The sequence below is a fragment of the Xenopus tropicalis genome, chromosome 4 (genome assembly GCF_000004195.4).
Source record: "Xenopus tropicalis strain Nigerian chromosome 4, UCB_Xtro_10.0, whole genome shotgun sequence".
Taxonomy (NCBI): domain Eukaryota; kingdom Metazoa; phylum Chordata; class Amphibia; order Anura; family Pipidae; genus Xenopus; species Xenopus tropicalis.
The window spans coordinates 77,458,006-77,483,506 of NC_030680.2; the positions used below are offsets into that span (position 1 = coordinate 77,458,006).

The 25,501-nt window shown below is 37.0% G+C and overlaps 1 protein-coding gene across 1 annotated transcript; it reads left to right on the plus strand.

Moving 5' to 3' along the window:
* Positions 1-1,942: 1,942 nt before the first annotated feature.
* On the plus strand, positions 1,943-25,501 carry LOC101732477 (atrial natriuretic peptide receptor 2; the record flags this gene model as incomplete). Its single annotated transcript, XM_031901330.1, has 19 exons — positions 1,943-2,059; positions 2,416-2,518; positions 4,435-4,580; positions 6,657-6,726; positions 6,837-6,981; positions 8,207-8,293; positions 8,877-9,017; positions 9,780-9,901; positions 11,356-11,494; positions 11,706-11,754; positions 12,558-12,659; positions 15,512-15,631; positions 16,002-16,095; positions 19,581-19,668; positions 20,969-21,108; positions 21,798-21,950; positions 22,974-23,072; positions 23,469-23,560; positions 25,136-25,501. Coding segments are annotated over 19 exons (2,073 nt in total), but the record flags the coding sequence as incomplete, so codon positions are not given.

Genomic DNA, 25,501 nt, shown 5'->3' on the forward strand with positions numbered 1-25,501 from the left:
AGGATGTCTGGATATGTAGTGACTTGTCTGCAAAGACTGCCATGCTTTGTACTGTAGTTTCAAGAAGAGCAAATCAGAGAACAAAGGAAAATGAGAATTAGGGTGTTACTGTGAAATGAATGATTCTGCAGGATCAGGTCATACAAAGCAATACTAGTCTCTTTTTTAACCATGCAAGTCCCATACATAGGCTGTAAATTGTAAAACTACAGTATATTGCATATAAGATAAGTTGACGGGCAATGTTAAGCAGTCTGTGAAATGCAAAAATACCCAATCCACCCTGGTTTAAAATGTCCATTTCACCCTGAGATTCTCCAAACCAATGTTGCCCTCTTACTCACAGTGTTATATTTGATTCACGTAATTTTTCTTTTAGGACTATCCTTCAAAAAAAATATGAGTATGAATAAAGAACTCCTGCTACACAGGCAGGCATGCTATGCTAACTTAACTTGAGCATGTCAGCAGTCTGTTGGTGCATGCATGGGACCAACACAATCAGCTCTCTGACTGATATCATCAGCATCAGTTGAGTGCTGCATCAGACTTTACAAATAGTCCATGATTCTACTCAGAATGTTTATCCCTACAGTTGGCCTGACTCTAAACATTCTGATCAGCCGCATCTACATGAAAATAACACACATCTGCATATCAAATTTTTAGTCCTGACTGACTGGGCCAGGCACAAATACTAATGTTCAATCATCAATGTCAAAAAAATTGATCACCTTAATCTGTGCATTTGCAGCCTCTTCCCGCTTCATTTTATACAGTCAGATTTCTCATGCTACCAGTCTGCCTCTAATTTTGTTTGGTAAAGTTTGAAAAAATATTATTGTGCTCACTTTTAAAACCAGTGCTCAAAAATCTTTATGTGTGAGCAGGGAGGTGGGAAGTACAGAATAAGTACTAAATTATCCCCCAAATGTAATAAAAGGCACTATGTTTGCCCAGTATAGATACCAATAAGATTTTTGCTTTTAAACAGGTGAATAATAAATGCTTGCTTCTGATTGTGTGCTGTAGGTTATTGCACCTGTGGGCAGATTTTTCAATCTGTGAAATTAGAGCTCACAAAAGTCCCCACACTCTATTCATTCCTATAGCTTTTTAGATGTGCATTTATCAATGGTTGAAAATTAGAATGTACAATTTGATAAATATGCCTCTAAAAATCCCATAAGCAGGGTTGGACTGGACCGCGGGGACACCGGGAAACGGTGTTGACGTGTTAAATTTATGCCCGCTCAGGGGAGGACGTTGGGCAGGAGCCCCTGCAGGGTGTAAGGGAGGCTCAGAAGCGGCCCCTGTGGGGGGTTAGGGGTTGCAGCAGGGGACGCGGCAAGTGGGGGCACCTGCCCATAGCAATAAATATGCCCTTTAGTGTCTTTTAATACATCACCTTTTGTTTTCACACAAATTTCTTTGTGCACAGCACAATTTGTTGTGCCACTGGACTCAAATGTGTGGGTATGTGTACAAATGCAAGGCTTAGAGGGAATACTGCATGCAAACTTACTGTGAAGAGAAACATTGTAGGTTGTTATGAATAGCAATTGATAGTGCTACCTGGAGTGCTGTACATAGTTAATGTAATCAGTTTTTGAGGGTTTTTGAATTAATACTAGTGATGGGCAAAATTATTTGGCAGGCATTGATTCACTGTGAATTTCCGCGTTTAGCCACTGGTGGATTTTTCTGCAAAACAAACGACAACATTTGCTGCAGAAAAATTTTAAAGATTCACAAATTTATCGGCAAAGCGAAACATGACAGATTCACTCATTACTAATTAATACTTACATTTAGCATCAAATAAATAGACGGGGACAAAAGCCCATGACTCCTCTGTCATTAAATAGTTACAATCCCAAATGCCTCTATTTACAGAATGGCAAGAGCACAGCTGGAACATACAAACATATAACCAATCTGTATTCCATTGCAGACTCAGCGTGGAATCTGCGGACCTTGGATCCCAGATGATGGCAAGATTGTAACTCACACAGTCTCTCAGGCAGGGAAAATGAGCCAGCTCAACTGGACTAGCAAGGTAAGGCTTCCTGCCTGTAAGGTGTGCTGGGTGCAATATTTTCATTCCAGGAACATACTGTAACAAAAAAAACCCTAGTATACTAAGATTGCACCATTATAATGGCAAACATGAAGACTTTGGTGCATGATTTCTATATTTACGAATGTGACTATTCACAGGGCAATAACTTTACAAATGGCTGCTGCGGTGATTTACAACTATGCAATTATGACAAAACCCCATCCTTAGGATTATCACTCCTTAAGACCGCCAAACTCTTAGCAAGTCCTGACAGTTTTATGAAGATCTTTATGAGCAGTTCATTGCATTCTTTGTCTTTAACTATTAATTATACTATATCTGTGTAATTTCAGGTTGTATTGGTCCACCTGGGTGTGACGTCTTTGATTGCTCACATCAAAGTTGGTCATTTTCAGGCTGCTTTAGAGGCAAAGTCCACTGTTATAAGCAGCACAGGTATTGTACCTAGCTAACTGTTATAATCAATCACCACTGCCATAACAAATCTGACTGGCCTGTTGTCTGCTTAAGATAAGCTAATTATTAGCAATGAGCGAATTTTTTTCGGCAGGCATGAATTCGTAGTGAAATTTTGCATTTTCCCATTGGCTAATTTTTTCAGGAAACTGCTGTAAAAAAAAGAAAAAACGTGGCAGAGACAAAAAAGTTGCCGCAAAAAAATGCCCATTGTCTTTAATGCATTTGGAGAAAGAAAAAAGCCCATTAACTTTAATGCATTTGGAGAAAGAAAAAAGCCCATTAACTTTAATGCATTTGGAGAAAGAAAAAAGCCCATTAACTTTAATGCATTTGGAGTGAGAAAAAAAAAGTTGCACGTAAAATTTTTTCACACGTAAAAACTGTATTGACTTCAATGTGTTTTGTGAATTTTAAGCTCATCCCTGCTAATTATTATTATGAACATGGCTAAAGCGCCATTATATTCTGCAGTGCTGCACAGTAGAAGTGTGTACACATCAGCATACAAATTACATACAAATGCTGCCAGATACAAGAAGCTTTAATGAGGGCCCTGCTCATTAAAGCTTAGCCTCTAAAAGCACAGTCAAATACCAGATGCTCACTGCCTCCCTCCAGAAATGATTTCAATTGCAGGCTACGGTAAATTAAGGGGAGCTGATAGTATATAAAATAATTATTACATTTGAAAAGCCCTGGTAAATTATTTCAACTGAAAATTTATGTATACATTATATACCTTTTTGTATACATATTTTTTTCTTTTAGTTCAGCTATAGCATAGGAGAAATGCAGCTCTGAGCCGAGTTTAAATTATGCTCTGATGCTCTGAGTTACGAAGGAGTCGCACCTTGCACTACTGGCTGCAGAAGAAGAAATGTGGACTTTATGCTGCTTATGAGGTTGGCTCCATTCCCACTAGGTCTAGATTTGATACTGCCTTTCAGTCAGCTCCACTTTCTCTCTGGCCTCAGAATCTAAGCAGTATGCATGCATGCAGTGCCACCTAGTGGTAAAGACAAAGATTCATTCATTTGAACCACATGTATATCTTTGCTCAATGGCTGTCTGTCATAGTGTCAAAATCCTGTTCTGCAGCCGAACCTTGGCATAAAATTTCCCCTGCACTTCTTTATGTATTTTGAATACTAAAATCTGCAAGTATGCCCCCCTTCCTCTATTTTCTGGTTGGTTAACTTTAGTATTCCTGCTCTTTGCCGAATAACTACATTCAGAGAAATTAAAAGAAAGTGTTTAGCTTCAAGCAAAATCCAAACCATACTGTTTTCTACTCCACCTTATTGACAATTTTTATTATAGTAACCACAAAAAAAGAAATCAGCGATAGATTGCATCTACTGATTCTCTTTAGATCCCCACTACACAAAATGCCAGAATTAAAATTTTATTTGAACTCCAATTATGCAATAGTCTGCCTCTACTGCCACCATGCCTTGAATAATTGCTGATTGTGTATAAATATATATTTTTCACATCAGTGATTAAGAGATATGTATTGTTTTAAAAAAATGCCCAGTAATCTGATGGATCTGGAGCGGCTAAGTCATCAGCCAATACTGGCCCTTGTATGAATAGTTTTAGGTGAACAGCAACGGTTGCTTTTTTGCCTGGTGTATTTTATAGTTTTCTCCTATTTACCTGAAATAGAGTGTGAGAGCTTTTTAGGCCTGAAACACATAAGTGAATAGTAGTAATAGGGTAATAACAGGCACTTTTCATTTGCGGCTGAATTCCTAAATAAATTCTTGATTTCATGCATCCTTAACTTACACAGCAAATCTACAACAACCATACATCCCACTTCATTCTGAATCTGCTAAAGTTTAATTTATGGCATTACCAGTATTTGAGATCTTTGTCCTTCTTTGCAGTGTGCGGAGATGGCATCTGTAGCCCCGAGGAAAACTGTGCCTTGTGCCCTGCTGACTGTGGTCCCTGCCCAATGCCATCATCCATTAAGATTGCTATTGTCCTGCCCCTGGCTTTATTCTGCAGTGGCTTTATATTGGCACTTGTGGTATTTATTCAGTGTATTTTAATTTATCAACATTTTTTGTTTCAGTAAATGTAAGAATTTGTTCAGTATCTCAAGCTCCAATATTTAATAATTAATTGTCAAAAATATATAACAAAGTAGTATAGTATAAATATATGCAAATCTTTGTAAATATATGCAGAGGTATAATAAATCTTGTAAAGCAGATATATAAACACAAGGCATACTGATATTGTCTTAGATTGTCACTCTTAAAATAAAATGTATGCTTTTCTTCTCTGCACTTAGGTAATAAGGATCATGTTTTATTATGGCATAAAAGCAAAAAAGATGCAAAGTTAACTCAGTGCAGTGCCAGCCTTCCTTATCATAGGATATCACATGACTCCAGCCCCTCCTGTCACAGCTCTCTCCATCATTTCATAGGCCTGTCAGACTTCCTTGTCAAAGCGTATCAGCCTTCTATTACAGCACATCAGCCTTCTATTACAGCACATCAGCCTTCTATTACAGCACATCAGGCGTTCCTTTCACAGAACATAAGCTGTTCCTTACATACTGTATAACCAGTCTTTCCTGACCTAGAACATCAGCCTTCCTTGTACATCAGTATTCCCTGTCACACTATATCAGCCTTACTTGACACAGTACATCGGCCTATCCTGACACAGCACATTGGCTGTCCTTGTCGCAGCACATCAGCCTTCATTGTCACAGCACCTGTCTTTCCTATGACAGCACCCGAGCCTACCATTTCACAGCAGCACATCAGTTCATAACACCAGCCTTGCCTGTCTCAGCACATTAGCCTTGCCTGCAGAGCACCTCAACATACCATTTGCAGCACTTCAGCCTTCCCTGCCATAGCAGGATTTCTTTTTACAGCATAACAGCCATCCTTGTCAACACACCAGGCAAACCTGTCACAACATATCAGCTGTCTCTCTGACACATAACCAGGCATTCTTGGCACAGTACACCAACCTTCCCTGTTACAGCGAATAAGCCTTACTATTACAGATCTGCACTTAACTGGCAGAGCTGCCTTGGTTACAGCTTATGAAAATTTCCTGTCAAGGCACCAACCTGCCCTGATACTGCTACAGACCCAGACTTTTATGTGAAAGCAGTAGCTTTCCATCTTGCAGCACAACAGTTTTGCTATACACACTATGCTGGCATTGTTTAGCACAATACTGAGTGTCTTGTTATGTTGTACTTGCCTACGCTTTACTAGTAACAGTGCTCTGGATGATGCCCTCCCCATCATGCTACACTGGTTTGTTTCTTCAATAAGGCACACATGCCATTAGAGAACTGAACAGATTTCAAATTCCCTGACACAAAACATTTCTGAGTTGCTCCATACTCATTTTGGCAACTGTAGCTCCTTCCTGGTTGCTGCACACAGGATGCTGCCTTCCCTGCAATACATTTTCAACATGAAAATCTGGGAACTAACAACAAAGAGCTCCAATAAAATCCCATTTATATGGGTTTATCCTATAGGCTAAATTCACCCACTTTGTTTTAAAGATGAAGCCAGGTAAATCCAACATACGTGTGAGGTGGTCTACTCAACCCTAATGATTTATTTTTGAATATGGAAATCCAATGTCATTGTTATGGAACATAACCTTTAATTGGTTACCTCCATATACATTTTATAGATCTCTCATGAGATGTTATACTGCACAAATATACTCTTGCATGAACATATAAACCTTTGCCCCACCCCTATATGAAGTACAGAGTACAGCCATTTGTACCAATTCAAAGTGCTGCATTGCATGCATGCCTTTACCTGTGATCTGTGCAGATGAATCTCTTAGTTTCCACAAATTAACAATGGTAAATAAGAAAAAAGTAATAGTGCCCAAAAAAATGCCATAACCACAGAACCCTCTGAAATTGTTTGTATACCTGATATTTTTACTTTCTAAAATGTTATATGCTCTATTCTCACTATGTATAGCGTTAAAACTTATCTAAAAAAAAACTCTAAACCTTAAAAAAAATTTAAATCTGTATGTTTGATAAATCTGCCCCCAAGAGTAATCACCCTGAGTAACAGTTGATATTTCCATTGTTCTGAAGTGGTTTCAGTATCAGAAGCAGAAGATGCTTTGGGATGAAAGTTGGATTCTTACTGTGAAAGATTTACCAGGTACTTTATTAGTCATTTGTATCAGAGACAGCAGCAAAATGTGTAACTCAAGGTCACGTGTGTCCAAAAATAATAGAGACAATTCATTTCTTTCCTCCTCTATACCATAGGTGGCACATTCCATTGCGGACTTGGCAGTACAATTAGTTTGAAATGTAATCAGAACTCACAGCCTGGCCATCGACCTGAAATGTTTGCCAATACTGTATTTATATGTGGTTCATCTACAGACAACTTCATGCAGACAGGCATATAGTAAGTGCAACCTCTATTTGTGCCTTTCCAGACTAATACCAGTAGAACATGGGTCACACTGGACTCTTGCACCCAGAATGGGTGAAAGTGGAGGAAGGTGAGAGGATTGTGCAATTACACCTCTCTTGCAGCAATACAGAGAAAAACAGACAGAAGGAGACAGATTTTTGCAAGGGAAGAAAGGATGTTTTTAACATCCACAGGGTTTAATCACTGCAGTTTCACTAAGGCAAGTGGTACAGGCAATATCAAATGTTGAGCATAATACAGACTGACACTCCCCTAAGGACAGACTTGGCAGGAATCTCACTTTACCTCTGTGAGACACCATAGTGGTTTAGAATTAGGAATTCTCTATCCTGATTTCCTATCCACTGTGATCTCTACACTACAGGCAATATCATCTGGGAGAGATACCTCCTGCCACTCCTATGTTGGAGCTGAGGACTGCTCTTTATAGCTGAACCCTAACTGACTAACATTCCTAGAGTGTACTGATACAGAAGCTTCACCTGACACTTTTATATTGAACACCTTGATTATTATTAAGCTTCACAGATTAAATTAAAGCATTACAGACACCTTGTAAAGGTTCAGTGAAAAAAGGTTTACCACATAAAAATGATGCACAAGATTCTTTTTGAGATGGAATTCATTTCAGAAAAACTATTACATGAAGTCTATAGGAAAACTGAAACTGAATTTAGAAAAAAGTTTTTCCTTCTTGAATTAAATCTTGTCCAGAAGTTGTCACGTGATAAACCAGATAGATAACTTTTCTCACTAAACTGATTTTGGCCCATTAAATGATAATCAGACTATCTCAATATTCTTGTGTAAGTTTTAGGCTAGAGACTATTTTATGTTAATGCCACACAATGCGTATGGCGCATATTTTCGGCAAGCTGAAAAACACTTGCCGAAAATACGCTCTATACACTCCTACCTGTGCCTGTACCTGAATGAACTGAATACGTTCAGGTGCAGGCACATGTAGCCGATATCCGCATAAAAAGGCGAGATATGAGTTGCATGTGCCTGCACACAAGCGTATTTCATTCATTCGGGTGCAGGCACAGGTAGGAGCGCACGGTGACGAAAATATACACCATATGCTACGTGTGGCGTAAAAGTAGCTGCTGCCATGAACAGGATCCACACATTTTGTATTTTTGTAAACCAAAAGAACCTAAAAATCTTATTTTCATTTGTGCTTTTAATGCAGTGATGGAAGAATTGTAGCTGTTAAAAGAATATATAAGAAAAACTTTACCATTTCTAAAACAGTTAGAAAAGAAGTTCAGCATGTCAGGTAAGCAAGTAATTTGGTCAGCAACATAGAGAACCATTTCTTACCCTATGTGGCTAAATATTATATAGAAGTGGGTGTAACCAATTTTAGTTATGCCCACTTCTGAGACCATCCACTTCTAAATGATTGTACATAGTTTTCTGTAATGTGTAACAATACACATTGGCCCCAGCATTTCATGAGACAGTGACTTGACCATTTAATGACACAGTGGCCCCAGCAACATAAAACACAACTATCCAAGTATTTTTGACACAGAGTCCCCAGCAATATTTCCAGGGTCACGAGTCTCTGCAAGTATTCTTGTGTCCATAATAAATATGCCCAAGTATGCATTGGTCAGTATGCATATTGTCATCAATAAATGTCATCAAGATTTAGAGCATTTGAAATAACACACAAACAAAAGATTGCTTTCTTAACATGTGTGTCAGTGGATAATGGTCTGCTAATCTGTTGTCAGCCAGCACTTGATTTGACAGTTTTGGTAACAAATCTGAAGGATTGGGTTTTTTTTACAGGGCTTTGTTTTTATGTATTGTTTTTAGAAAGATATTGTAACTATACCTTTTTGAATCTGCAGAAAGCTGGACCATCCAAATATATGTAAATTTATTGGAGGATCTGTGGAGGGGAACATTTTCATAATTACAGAATATTGCCCCAAGGGAAGCCTTGCTGATGTCCTTTTCAATGATGATATCCCTTTAAACTGGGGATTTAGGTGAGCTTAGTGTTTAATCTTAATATTCTTAAGAATCTTAATACAGATCTCTTTTTCAGTTTTTGGTATAGCCGTTGAGTGAATTTTTGTCATTCATTAATGGGGTTGTTCCAGGGCTCTAATGGTGCCCTTTGCCAATAGATACAGCACCCATAAGCATTAAGAATTGTGTGCCAACATCATTTTGATTTCAAGCATTAGTAATGACACAATATGGACTTTTCAGCACAACTGCGTTGATAAGTTTCAAAGCGCACGCTCAAGTGCACTTATTTTAAAGCATCAGCTGCAATTGCATCAGGCACATCACCTCTTTAGAGATTTAATGCTGCTGGAATTGTAAGAATGAATGAATCTGGGTAAAAAACATGGCAACTGTGTTGAAATTATACTTTGCACACTGCACTACAGTTTTCTTTTACACTAATTACACTAAGATGAATGCAAAAATGTTGAACATCTGGTTTGCACGGAAAATCCCAGAGTTCTTGAAGTAAACATTTAAGGCTTCTATGTATGAATTTCTGCACCTGTTGGTTTCACAGGTGATTTTTATTTGGGGGGGGGGGGAATTTTGTCTATTTTTTAAACTGTCACTCTTACATTTTCCAGCGTAGGCTGCAGCTCAGAATTACATGGATGTTGAGAATGTCTGTTTTTTCTTAGAAACTCTGAGAACATGGCTTTTTGAGCTTTGTAGCAGCATGTGTTAGGCTTTTTCTAAATATTTGATAACCATAATTCTGTTTTATGTTTTTATAGATTATCATTTGCTACAGACATTGCTCGTGGTATGGCATATCTTCATCAGCACAAAATCTATCATGGGAGATTAACTTCACGCAACTGCATTATTGATGATCGATGGGTTTGCAAAATTTCTGGTATTTATGTTTTGTACCACTGGAAATACCTAATCATTTTTCATACTCATTTTTAATACAAGTAATGGGAATGGCAATAATAGCCAAAGCTCAAGTTTGCAGATTAGAATTTTTTTTATGCAGTACAATAACCATATCTGCTAAAATAGATAAAGGCAGTCAGGAGATGTTGGAAGTTGTAAATGCTATAGATCTAAATATGTTTTTATCAGGCACTGCCTGAGCTTAAGACCACCTACTTCTCATGCTGTTGTGACTATATCTTCTAACCCTGGTAGACCTCCAGAACTGAGGGGACCATAAACAGTAGCCTACAGAGCTTTTTGTATAATACAGTAACCAAGTTGTGTTACCCAATGTTCAAATACCTATGTGCAGATAATATTCTCGACCTTAACAGTCATGGTCTATCTAGTCACAGAAAGTCCAAGCTATCAAGTCCTTCCAGCATGCTTAGCAGAATTCTTATTGGATATTTATGTGACTGTACTTCCAAAATACATAGGCTCAAAAGTGCTGCACTATAAGAACTAAGTAATGTGGCAGTAGCATGCTTATGCTAAATTGGTGAAAAGAATATGCATGAGGTCACAACATAATGACATAATGAAAATCCACAAATAAAACTTCAGAAAAATAATTTAAACTCTGGGTATCGAAAATCAACAGAGGGTGCTAAATACCTGCATTTAGAACAACTGTTTTCATGAGGGGCAGTACCTTATGGGGGCTTATGTAAGTGAACAATAAATAATACTGCAGGGTGAATTAATAGAAAAGGTCAAGAACAGCTTGCATAATATACATTTCTGAATCTATGCTGTGTCACTAATATCTTTATAGAAATATAAAAAATGAGCACAAAAGGGAAATGATTCTGCATTTTTTTCTGGTTCTCTCCCTATGGCTGAAATCACCAGTATGTTAACTATAACTACTATGTCACATTTCTCCCCCTCTTCTTGAACAGTGTTTCTGAAACTAGAAGCCAGCCTTACTTCTAAGCCAGAGCAGACTCATTAAACATCTTACTTGGCAGTTGGTGCTATTTCTTTAAAAAATTAAACTACCCCTCTCTCATTCTTCTGTACTAGTTTACTAATTTACTTTATTTACAAAGAACGAGAGCCCAAAGTATTTTCTTGCAAACCTAAGATGAAGCTGATTCAAATTTGACTGCAAAGGGCAATATAGAATATCATAAAACTAAAATATAAAAAAGCAGTTACATTTCTAATGATAATTTTGGTAGTGCCGAGGCCTTGGCGATGACTAAGATTAGCAACAGAGCATTATGAAATATCCCTGACAACCATAGCTCTCTATCAAGTGTTGAAGGGCTTTGTGATGTTGATGGTATCTTCCAGATAAGGACTGTTTGTAGTTCTGTGGTACAGTGTATATGCTGTCATAATTGCAAAATGGCTTTACATAATTTTATTGCCTACTTTCAGATTATGGTTTGATGGTTTACAGAAGGGATGAATTTAAGGAAATAATGGAGAAAAAGCCTGCAAACATTTACTGTCCTCCAGAAGTCATGAATAGTGACAGCAAATGGGTCATGCCAACAGCATCAGCTGATGTTTACAGGTACATAAAATGTATTTGCAGATCTGTTCCATTCTAAAAACCTTCCAGTGCTCATTTCTGGCTAGTTATAGCAACTATTACAAATGTAACTTTTTAGAAAGGTTCCATGAATGTTGAGCTATAATGTACTATATCTATTAGAGGTCTCAGTAATTTGGAGGAATGCTGCAAAAACCAACTTATCTGACTTGATGCCTTTGTTTTTTTTCAGCTATGCCATTATCCTTGTTGAAATTGCCAGCAGATGTGACCCATTCCCCGTAAGTCTGAAACAGTTTAAGGTATAATTTTACAGTTATATTTTGGTATCTCTTTGCCACTACTGTGCAGTGGTATGCAGATACTTGTGATCCTCCAATTTTATGATGATATACTTCATCCCATAATTGCGCAATCTGTGTTTAAAGATCCTAACTAATTAACCCATTACTTTACTGTCATGGGAAAACATGCTTTTTCCAAAAAGCATCAGTTAATAGAGCTTCTCCAGCAGAATCCTGCATTGAAATCCATTTTTTAAAAGCGCAAAGATTTTTTAATAATTAATTTTGAAATTTCACAGGTGCCACAGCCATGTGACCAGTCCTCTGATACACTCCAATCACACTTTACTGCTGTACTGCAAGTTGGAATATCACCCCCCTCCCTTTCTCCCCCGATTAGCCGATTAGCAGAACAACGTGAAGGTAGCAAGATAGCAGCTCCCTGACAAGTCCAGCTTGGGACTCCTTCAGTTACATGGGAATAGGAGAGACAATAGGTTATCTGAAAGCAGTTCTGATGTGTAGCGTTGGCTCCTTCTGAAAGCTCAAACTAAGGCAAAATGCACTGATGGCACTGATGGCTGCCTACTCACCAATATTACAATAAAAAATACATTTGTTGGTTCAAGTATCAAACTTTAAATGGTAAAGTGAATTATCTGCTATGTAAACAGCGTAATTTAGAAATAAAAGGTACACCATAAAATCATGACAGAATCCCTTTAACATTTCCTTAACACCTCTCATTCTTACAATGTACTATTTTTAATATACATTTCTTCTTATATTCCATGTAAAAGGGAGCTATATACATGAAAGATGCTTCATGGAGACCACGTATTCCAGACCTTAGCGCTGGCAAAGCTGACCATGACTGTCCAAACCAGGCTGACTATTCTGAGGTCTGTTCTATCTGTTACAGATTAATTGATGGTGGAGCTTTTTTAATTAAATGAAGGAGATGGGGTCTCAAAACAATTTACTACATATGGTTATTCGTAGCAAGAAATAGAGTTAGCCAAATTAATTACTGACTTACTCCAGGATAATTTTACCTTTGCATGTAATTCTCAAAACTGTACTCATTTAGCTTTGTTGGGTTCTGTACATTAAAGCAGTGTACCAGTTGATACCTTGGTCAGTAACGCCAAAGCTTACATTCTGTCTAATAAAAGAGAATACTATAGTAATGATATCATAATGTCTTACCTGTCTGATGATTCTCTTGTAAGTCAGCTGTATTTGCATGTTATGTTTATCCCCATGCTACAGTGAATGCATTTGTTTTCCTATGCTTTTAAAAAATCACATACCTAGAAATTGAGTAAGCACAGAATTACACTAAAATGTTTTGTTTACCTTGAGATTTTGTGTATACAGAGCAAATAGTCAACCTAGAAGCATTTAAACAAGTCTCAATAGTTTTTATACAGTACATAGAAAATGGAAAATTCTAGGTAACCCTAAATAAAACAGCATAAGAATGTGTGTTTTCAGTTCAAACATAAGTGTTTTCATTATTAATGATTATATAAATATAGTCATTAAAATTTCATACTGGTAAATTAGGCCGAGAGTTTAATATCCATTATGGGGGATGTTTCAATACCCATATCAATCCCTACCCTGGTACAGCTTAACCTCAGATACCAGGGTGACTAATCTCCCCGTGGTACATGGCCTTAAAAGAAATCAACCAGTGACTTTGCATGCCTTGAGTAACAGAAAAGCTGCTCATATGTGACAAAGTAGCCCATGGTTTGTTTATTTTCTACATAAACTATGCTGAATATTCTTGTAGGAAGCTTTTAATTTGTATTTAGTAGGGATGCAATATTTAGACCTTTCAGAAAATACAGTTTATATAAATGCACAACAAGTAACTTCTATTATTGTAGCCAGATATACAACTCGGTATAGTTGTGTATAGAAATGTATTCAAAATGTAAACATTACAAGCATGGTCTGTCTGGTGACATGATAGCTGCTGATGCTTTCATACAGTCTTGGAAGCTGAATGTAATGTGGTAAAAATTCTAAAGAAAAGACCCACCAAGAATATGAACTTAGTTACCTGCAGAGTCACGAAAAGAAGAAAAATAATGGCTTGCAAGGCAGAATTAGCACCAGAATAAAAAGAGTCTTATAATGTTTTCCATATAGCATCACTGAATGCATGTGCAATTCTGTTATCAAACAGTTTGAAATGATGGTTCCCTTTTAATCTTGTCACAAAAGAGTCTTTATACAGCAGGTTTTCATTCTGCAAGAGGAACCTACCAAGTAGATACAGACAACAGGATAACCAGGAAGGCTATAACGAAAACATGCTAGCCCTTAGGGATAAGTAGGCACTAGGGCTGACAAGGGATTTATATATAAAATGTAGCAGATAGGGAGAGGACGTCCATAAGGGCCCATAAAGAGTTTAAAATATAAATATAGCGGAGAAAGGGAAAAAGAGATAGAATAAATGTGCTGGGAGCTATTCCAATCATCAAGTGTGCTAGGAGCATTACTGGTTAGCAAGTCATGTGCTGAGCCAATGACCCAGTAAATACCTGTTGTAGTGCCACTGGGCCAGCCAGTATGTAACAACTGCCATATATTGTTATATGATTAAAAGTTTACAATGTGGTGGGTGCTACCATCCATAATTTGTAAATCAATGTATCCAATATTGTAATAGTCATGTAACATTTGCAATAAAACAGAATTAACAGAATTAACAAATCTAAAAGAGAAATAATCTACTGATATATCCTGCACCTAATGATATAAATGGTGCAGGCATCAGAAAGTAAAAAACATTTACCAAGATATGATCATTAAAAATGCGTATCTCTTCATATATAGAAGTTTGAAAATGAGAAAGATATGCTTTTTGTAACTAAATATTTTAAAGGACATGTCAACCCAAAAAATAACTTTTTTCCTAATAAAAGAAAACAAAACATAATTCTAAGCAACTTTCCAATATGAATTTATTCAAAATGTATAGTGCTTTAAAAGTTGTCAATGTAATTGCTATAGAAAGCAGCATTTGCTGAACTCCTGGTTGTTACCTGCAAGGGCCAGGCACCTCCAGCCAGTAAAAACCATTACTAATTTGTAATGAATGTATATTGTAAAGTTGCTTAGAATTACGTTTTATTTTATTAGGATAAAAAATATTAGCCACTTATTTATTAATAAGGAAAACCCATTTGAATAAAAAACTTGAATATCTCGAATTTGTAGAGTTTATGAGATCAAAAAAACTCAAAAAATGTAAATTTTAGAATACCGTATATACTCGAGTATAAGCCGATCCAAATATAAGCCTAATTTTACCTAAGAAAATTGGAAAAATGTATCAACTCGAGTATAAGCCTAGGGTGGGAAATGCAGCCGCTACTGCTAAGTTTCAATAATCAAAATAAATACCAATAAAATTACATAAATTGAGGCATCAGTGGGGTATATGTTTTTAAATATTTATTCGAAAGAAAAACAGTAAACTAGCTCTGTAAGTGGAGAAGAGGGTCAACAAAAACAACAGACACTGGAGGGTCTGGTTGTGGGTGGCCTAATTTGCACACAAAGGACAGAGGGTGCTAGTCTGGAGGGACCCATGGCACCCGACTCCAGTATAAGCCGAGGGTGACTTTTTCAGCTCATTTTGGGTGCTCAAAAACTAGGCTTATACTCGAGTATATACAGTATGTAAAAAAACAGTATAGTTTTCCACTTTCCATTTTCTTGTTTTATTTAGCTAGTTAAGAAATGTTGGGCTCATAATCCCCTGTTAAGACCATCATTTGAGCACATAAGGAAGACCCTGGAAAGAATGAATCCTCATAAAGTCAGCCCAGTGGACATGATGATGAACTTGGTAAGTTTAGTTGGCTTTACAGAGGCAGGAGAAATTCCTTCACAACAGTGCAAAACTTATAAAGATTGTTTGGCAATACTACTTTTTGATATTATTATTATTAGCCATTCTATTCTGATTCTTTAAACACTGCAGCCAAAACCACTGTTTGGCAGGATAATGACCCGCCAACAAAAAGATTGCTATTTTTATTGTAAATCTTATTGTACTTAGCACCTTGCATGCACTTATGACTGATTTATCAAAACAGGCTTAGCAGGTTAAAGGCACAATGGCGCAAGCAATAGCACGTAAGCAAGCAGAGAATTATGCAGTTTTGCACTTGTAAACATATTACTTCTAAACAGTATGTATTATTACCACTACACAGATGGAAAAATACAGCAAGCACCTGGAAGCCGTAGTTGCAGAAAGGACTCAAGATCTTTTGCAAGAAAAACAAAAGACTGACCGTTTACTGTACAGTAAGTAATATGTTTTTAAACATTCTTTATTTCTGAGTGCAGAAGGGAAAAGGGGAAGCGGTAATGTAGTAGAATGTAACATTAAAATACAAAAGGGTTCATTCAGCAGTTACACCACATATATGGACCCTTTAAAAAAAACATTACAATAAGTAAATAGTTGAGATTTACATCAGAGTTATGTATATACAAGCAAGCATCTTGCATTCCTTGAATTAGATGCTAGTACTGATATGAATGTCAGATATGGTGAGATCTGCGGTGAAAAATAATAATGATAATAATTTTGGTACTGTGGTATAATGAGTAATGTGCTTGAACTAAAAAAAGATTGTCAACCACTGATATAAAGGGGCTGATTTACTAATCCACGAATCCGAAAAATTCGGATTGGAAAACGAACATTTTGCGACTTTTTCGTATTTTTTGCGATTTTTTCATCGCCGTTACGACTTTCCCGTAAATTGTCGCGACTTTTTCGTAACCGGTACGACTTGTCGCAACTTTTTTATAGCCATTACAAATTTCGTGAATTGTCGCGACTTTTTCATTGCCATTATGACTTTCGAGAATTGTCGCGACTTTTTCATTGCCATTATAACTTTCATGAACTGTCGCGACTTTTTCATAGCCATTACGACTTTCGCGAATTGTCGCAACTTTCGTATTGAGAGCTCGAAAAAGTTGCGACAATTCGCGAAAAAGTCGCAAAGTACCGATCATTACGAAAAAAACGCATTCGGACGCTTTTCGGACGTTCATGGATTGGTAAATGTGCCCCAAAGTATTTCATTTTTAGAATGAATTATACTATTTTTTTTCCTTGCATGGTCCTTTATGAGTGCAAATAATGAATCTCTTGTGTACAAAAGCAGATTAGTATCTTTTTTAAGAAAATTTAAATTTAAGCCAAAGAACAAAAGATGCAAATTAATTCCTAGCAGGCTTAAATTAACTCATAACACTTAAAACAACCTAGTAATGTGCAAAGGTGGATATTTTGGCAAAAGAAGTTTCATGAATAACCTTCTTTCTATTTATTCTTATGACATTTTTAAAAGCATATTTATCAAACAGTGAATTCTAACTTTCACCAACTGATAAATTATTTTATTTTATTGCCTTCACAGTGAAACACAAAATAAAGGTTTCTTGGAGAAGTCCAAGGATAAGCAAAATATATAAGTACAATGAAACTGCTGATGTGGACAAATTGGCTACAGACATACAAAAGGGAGGGGGTTGTTCAATACAAATTCCCTAGTTGCTAAGGGGCCAGGGAATGCACACTGATAATTTCCCCGTCTTTCACTGTGAAACAGGCCAGGGAATTTGTCATAAAATGGCATAAAGTGGCAACTCATCCATCCATTACATTCACTGAAATATTTATCAATGTTTAGGGTATACAAGGATATTAGAATACTTTTATGACTGTATAAAAAGACACGGTTGCAGACCTTTTGACAAAAATTCCAAAGCACTAATTATAACTGATGACATCACTAAAATCCATTTATATACTAATGCACCACCTGTTGTTTCTGTTTTACAGGTCATGGAACTCCAAGGTGACTTCTAATATCCTTATATTTTACAATAGGGGTAGATTATGCATTATAAAACACAAGTTTTAGAGACTTGTGTTACATTTTTTATAGTACACAAGTTTTAGTAAATCATGTGACAGAAATGACATCATTAAGCACTGATTATAACTGATGACATCACTAAGCACTGTTTATAAGGATATCATTTACAGGATATTCATTGCTCTTGTGTATCAAACACTCAATAATGTACGCAGGGTCAGACTGGGATGTGCAGTGCCCACCAAAACTGCCACCCCAGGTGTCCCCCACACCACCCCCAGGGGCCCCTGCTGCTCACATACACCCCCAGGTAAGTGGGGGAGCGGCCATGGGTATTGGGTCTGGGTCCGACCCTGAATGTACACCCTGTTATAAAATATAAGGATAAGTCACTGAGGAGTTTAACAAGGTTCTCCTTTTCCACATTAAAAAACAGTAATACCTTGTGATTAAAATGAAAACAGTCTAAAAAACCTACTGGGCTAAACACCCATGTAATAATAATGTAGGCCTATTAATATGTCTGCCTTGAGATCTCCACTACAGATAACTTTGCTCTACAGATCCAATTTGCTCTAGTATAGTAGCAGAGTTTAAAGTGAACAAATTCAATCTCCGCTTATAGTGTAGTAGGTAATACCAAGTAGCAACATAATGGTTGCCAATGAAATGTTGTCTCAAGTGATCAGAAGAACACTTGAGTACTTTAATCACTGTGTTGACGTGAAAGAAGATTAGTCTGTCTGCACATCTGTTAGTAATGGTGTATAGACCAGTAATTTGATTTGTAGAAATAGCAGAGATGGAGTTCTTATAAATTTCTGGGGCATGTCTTTCTGTTTAAAAAAATATGGATCAGGATTAATTTTTATTGAATAAGTATTAAGGTGGCCATACACGAGGCGATTTCGCTCGTTGTGCGATGAACGATTATATCGACAAACGATCGTATGGCGATCGAGTTCCCATACGATATGCCATCCACGGGCAACGATAATTCGGGAAAGATTTTGTCGCATCATTATCGTAAAATACCTACGATCGTACATCTACGTACGATCGATGTCGTTGCTGGCAATCGTGACATGCGCAGAGAACAATCGTTGAAAGACAAATGTCTGACACTCACACCAACTGGCAGATTTTATCGTTAAACGACCAAAATTTTTAAACCTGGCCGATCGATTTTGGGGACGATAATGTCGGCTCGTTTAGTGGGCCGACGATCGTTCGTACACCACCAACTATACGATAACTTAACGATAGCATCGGATCGTTCGGGAATCGGTCGTTTGTAAGTAAAAAATCGGTCCGTGTATGGCCACCTTTAGTCTATTTTTTTGGCAGATTTACCCTGAAACGTGTATAGTGTTATTATCAACACAACTTTAACTTTTTGGATTAAGTATCTGCCATTTAGAGGAAATTTAGTTATTATGCCAAATTGCCTGTGTTAATGCTAATAATACTGTAAGTATGTTTTACCTTTTCAGGAATTTTGCAGTACTTTTTTTCTTATTTCAAGAAGCATATTGCAGGATATTCTATTTGATGGCCAAAATAAATGGCCTGATTTCTACTGATGTACTGATATTGGGGTGCAGTATTTCAAAGTGTTTTCAGCTGAGTAAGGGTGAAGACACACAAAGCTACTAGTAGCTACTTGTCACGGCTACAGTAATAGACAATGCTGAGCATTTACTGATAATTGTCTCTATGTGTGTTGTAGCAGAGGTAATTCTCAGTATTGTCTATGGCAAGGTATTTTCTGTTTAGCTGTTACAAGTACCTGCTATCCAGTAGCTCTGTATGTCTTCACCCTAAAGACAAGACTTAGTTCAAGTATTGTGTTAATTTTAACAGTATTGTCTTTCTTTGTACTCACATTGCCAGGTATGCTACCTAAGCCTGTAGCTGATGATTTACGTCAAGGCCTTATGTGTGAAGCCCAGAGCTATGCTAATGCCACTGTCTTTTTCAGGCAAGTTTTTGGCATGAACCTCTATGTGGTAATCACTGTCTGAAAAGATTTGCTGCTAATAATGTATAGGTTATATCTCTATGTCTGTGTTGTAAGATACGTCTATACAGCAACACAAGTAGGAAAGTACTAAAAAAGTAAACTAGGCTTAAGGGGTTATGTAGCTATGGGGCAAAATTTTCTGTGCCTTTTGACACACCATAACCCAATGTTTATGTATTACTGTAACTAGAGGCTATCAGATTCAAGATCTCCTTTACTGTTCAGTTGTGTAAATGACGAGATTAATAACTGTTATACTTATAATAGCCTTCCTACAACAGAATACAGGATAGGAAATGACTGCTCATCACAGATATAGATCTAGGGACCACACACACAATTAATTTTTTTCTTGCTCTATTGAGCAGCAAGCTACATTGGTGCAGTTTGGTGCAGGTTGGGGCAGGCATAATAGGTGCCAGTTATTACAGTGCAGTTATTGTTGAAGAGAATTGGCCATTTCTCAATCTACTGAGGGTCTTAAAATGCTGCATGGTGAGTATCTTAGATGATGTTCTCATTTCTATCATGATACCCTTCCCAGTGCTACAATCTGATCTTGGTTGGTATCCCCCAGCTTGATAGACTGTAAATGTAAAGCACAGAGAACCACATTGCTTCTCTAATGCAGGGGCATTCCTCTTAGCAAGCCCATGCAGCAGAAATAATTTGCTGTGCAACAGATTACCACCCAAGCCATTTGTAGAGCATTTGTCTATTTCTGCTATTCATTGAGAGGTGGATATTGAAATATTTTAAAGGCATGGAAACCAGGAATAGTCCTGAAAATAGACATTTGTTGACCTATTTTTGGTTGGCCACAGCAGTATTAGCTCTTTGAGGGCACTCCTATATTGGAGTGTGGAAAAATCATCATCAGTCCCCACTAACTTGGATTGCTTTTGTTGTAATATGAGCTGTTGAAAAACCCTACTGCTATCCCCGTAAACCCCAGTTTAGTTATTTAGACCAGCTGTCACTGGCATTTTAGACAAACTGTCATGCCAGGTCAAAGTGCCTGTTCCTGAATCTGCTATTCTTAACCCATACACAAATAAGACCGACCACACAAAGGTCAAGGTGAATAATAGCTTATGCACAAAAGTAGATCAGATCAAGTTTCTTGGTAACCATATCAATAAACATGCTACTATTTATATTTTATATTTAGCTTCATGTAATATCTGCTTTATATGCCAATGTGTCGGTCACTGTCCATGAATTCCATTTTAAACTGTTCTGTTTTGTCTTTTTATAGTGATATTGTTGGTTTCACTTCCATCTCTAGTGCCAGCACACCATATCAAGTAGTGGACTTTCTAAACAAGCTGTATACAATCTTTGATGATATTATAGATAATTACGATGTTTATAAAGTTGAAACCATTGGAGATGCATGTAAGTTATCATTTTACAAATCAGAACACACCTCCTACTTGTAAAACTAGCTCTGGCCTAGGTGATTATATTTACCATTAATCTAATGAGGTGGTAAAATATTTACACTCAGTCAGTGCATGAAAGATCCCCAATAAGCAACATAGTATATAAACTATATATATACTTTAGCATACTGTATGAACTGTATACTATTTGCTTAATTTCCAGACACTAACCCCTTGGATTTTATGAAAATTTGATCTCTGTCTTGATGTCCAACTCCTATTGCTTGTTTGATCTGTTTACATGTACCAGAATGAAACCACTACAATCCAACAGCTGTGATAAGCACAGAAGAATACATATCCTAGACCTAGACAGATTTCTAGTATCTAGGTCAATAGACCATGAACAGATAGGAAGAGTGTTCTAGCTACACTGATATATACTTGGGCTAACTTACCAACATATGTCCTTGCACAAGTGCTGGTGCCAAAGGCAATCAATTAGCACTTCATTTCCAACTGTCTACAAGTTAGAAAGTTAAAGAAAAGACCTGGTAGCTACAGACAATAAAAATTGCAAGTTTGCACCCATTTTAGTAAATGAGCTCTATTTTTTCAGCCAAGTTCAAAATGACATATTCAATTATCTATGTTTCCAGATGGAATTGAATTAATATAACAGAATAACATTGTTTTTTTCAGATATGGTTGTATCAGGGGTACCTAAAGAAAATGGAATTAAACACGTGGCTGAAATTGCTAGCATGGCCTTAGATCTTGTATCTGTCTGTCACAGTTTTAAGATTCCACATATACCAGATAGAAATCTGCAAATTCGAGCAGGGATACACTCAGGTAAGATGTGTTGATGATCTTTAGGAGAACATAACCTGCAGGTCGGGCGGGTTCAAGCTGTCCTCGGCACAACAATTGCAGGTCATGGGTGGGTTTGGGTTGAGCTCTTCCCCGCCCATGACCTAACATTGCCGGCTTCCTCTTCCAGCTCTCTAATTTATAGATACCATTGTGGGGCCCCTTCCCTCTATTTATAGACCTGTGCCCCATTTGTGATGTAATTGCGAGGGAGGGTGGTTGCAGGTCTATAAATAGATGGAAGAAGCCAAGTGAGGAAGGGTTCAGGTTGGGAGCAGGCAGGTTAGGGTTGAGAGCAGGTCGAGGATTTCTCAACCCGCACATCACTAGAGAACATGGTTTCTGTGATTGATAGCCAAATCAGATTTTGTATTTGATATAGGACAATTCCACTTACATATAAAATATTTAGTAAAATGACAGACCCTGGTCTTAGAATAAAAAAACCCTTAAATTTAAGAGCAATCACAAGCAGGGATTAAGAAGAGAGGGGGCCGATAATTTAATTATTAGTTTAGAATTTGTTTCTAACAGGCATTCAGTGTTTTGTGTTTCTTTTTTCCCTATAGCTTATCAATTTCAATTCAGATTTATTAACTTTCAATTTTGTGTAGTTATTATACTGTATATCTTTTCAGTTCCTTCTCATTGTGACCAAAGGCCCTGTCAACCCTCTCAACTATAGTCTACAACTCTTCTCTTTCAATATTATTTATTCCAGTTTATCTATAATTTAAATGATCCTTTGATTATACTGTCCATAATGCAGTAAAATACATGCAACTAAATAAACAGCTTTAGAACATCCTTATTTCTTTACTCCCTACAGGCTGAAAATTCTTACTAGCTGGGCCTGAAATTACTCCTATTTCAGTCCTCGATCCTTCTGCCAATTAAGTGTAGTTCTGCCATAGAATTGCTAGCCTACTAAACTGCAAAACATGTAGGCTCCTTATACAACATAAAAATGGCTATTACAACAATTATGTATATTTTGTTTGTAAGGTCCTGTGGTTTCTGGAGTGGTTGGAACTAAAATGCCCCGCTACTGTTTATTTGGAGACACAGTCAACACAGCTTCCAGAATGGAGTCTACAAGTGAAGGTAACAATATAAAGACATAACACTAAATTAAAAAGTGGCTATGTAATTCACCTTTAAAACACATCTTCCTATTAAGCTTATGGGTAACATAATATGTAATTTCTGAATGATAATTTGCACCTCTAACATGTGAATAGTTCAGCAATCCAGCCCCCTTACTGCAGGTGGGCAATGATATCATAACAACATGTTGGGAAAAAGTCCTATTTATTACATCTACTTAGAAGATGCAAACTTTATACATTTGGTTCACCTTGTCCTACTGTTTTACATTATGTCACCTTTTTCCATTGAAATAAATGTTATGACATGTTTTTTCCAGAGTGCTGTGACCTCTAAACAAAGTTTACTCCATATTTATGTTAATGCCAACATTTCTCAATATTTTTTTATCAGCTTTAAAAATCCAGTGTAGTTCCAGTGCAGCTGAACTGCTCCAAAAAATTGGTGGCTACATCCTTACATGCCGTGGAGCCTTAAACGTAAAGGTATCCCTTAACAATTTTTTTTATAAACGTTAACTAACCTGGAGAATTTAGAGAGAAATTGTGGATGACTTGGGTAAATATGAGATTTGGTAATGACATTGTTAGACACCCTAAAGGACTAGACCAGTATTTTTCAACTTTTTACATTTATTGGGTCAATTATTATTTTACATATCGCATGTTCAAGGGCTGGCCTACATTCAAATATGATGTCATACAAAGTTTATGGAGGACTTAATTAGGAGCCACAAAATTCTTTTGAAGGGACACATTTAGACTGCAGGCCTCCAGCAGTACAGCCCTTGACTAGATTCGCTATGTTTAAAGGCCTGCTAGAAAAATAACTGGGAGTGCTAGTTCATTATGGAAGTGGGGGGGTATCTGCCAGATTATTTAAAAATGGTTATATTCCTGTGTCTTGTGAATTAAGCAATGTAATTTGGTCGGCAGCTCTTATGCCTCTTACTGTATATACTCGAGTATAAGCCTAGTTTTTCAGCACCCAAAATGTGCTGAAAAAGTCACCCTCGGCTAATACTCGAGTCGGGTGCCATGGGTCCCTCTAGACTAGCACCCTCTCTCCTTTGTGTGCAACCAGTCCCTCCAGTGCCCTGGCCTAGGCTCCCACTAGCAATACTTATTTCCCCTTACATCCCTCTGGGACCGGGTCTGCTGCCAGTTTGCCAATGTGCAATGAGCGTGGGGTAGTACTCATATTGTTTTTGTTGACCCTCTTCTCCGCTTACAGAGCTAGTTTACTGTTTTTCTTTGAAATAAATATTGAAAAACATATACCCCACTGATGCCTCATTTCATGTAATTTTATTGGTATTTATTTTGATTTTTAAAACTTAGCAGTAGCTGCTGCATTTCCCACCCTAGGCTTATACTTGAGTCAATAAGTTTTTCCAGTTTTCTGGAAAAATTAGGTACCTCGGCTTATATTCGGATCGGCTTATACTCGAGTATATACGGTATTTATTGTACAGGCCCTACGACATCTATGCAAAGAAAGTAAATTTACTGTATACATACTGTCTGTAGCATGTCTAATAAGCCATAATAATCAGTCACCATGCAGCGAGTTGCTATAGGTTACTAGACCTAGTGCAAAAACATGATGTTAGCATGGGGGTAGCAGATCACCTAAAAATTCTGGGGCATGTTTAGAAAATCCAGCGACACACCTATTGTCTCATATTTTAAATGCAATCAATGTAGCCCAGTAACATGCATTTATTAGACAAGCCCCCAAGTTTCCAAATGAACTGGTAACCCCTATCAATGCTAATGCAAAACACAAATTTGCTTTACATACACCACAGTTTGCCTTGTAAAAACTCCCATATTAATAAAGCTTGGAAATATTTTAATCAATGGTGTAAAGCTTTATGAGGAAAATATGGGAGATAAAGTGGGCATTTAAAAATTAAAAGGTCATATATATATATGTGTAGTTGTTTATTTGTATAGACTAGCACCAAAAAATATCCCGCGTTAACAAATACCGAATCTGAAATGATCACCCTAAGTTAGCACACTGTTTGTAAATACATTTTTGATTTTTCTTTTCAGGGGAAAGGAGAAATGACAACCTGGTGGCTTGAAGAAAAAGAAACCCAAAAAGCTGAAAAAATTTAACCACGCTAAACCATGTTTATACATGTATATGATGAGTGTCCCATAATCATAACTTATGTTCAGTCTACATTGCAAAGTTTTAACATATTTTCGGATTAGAATTCCCACTAAAATACATGTGTCTTGTAAGACATAAAAGATTAGATGTAATTACCATGTTGTGCTGATTGATCTCTTAAGTAGTTCAGTAGTTTATATAATATAAATTATTTGAAAAAATACATTATTTCACAGAAGCGTATACTGTAGATTGAATTATGCAATGCAAATATCCTAATAAATGTATCTAGTTGATCTCAA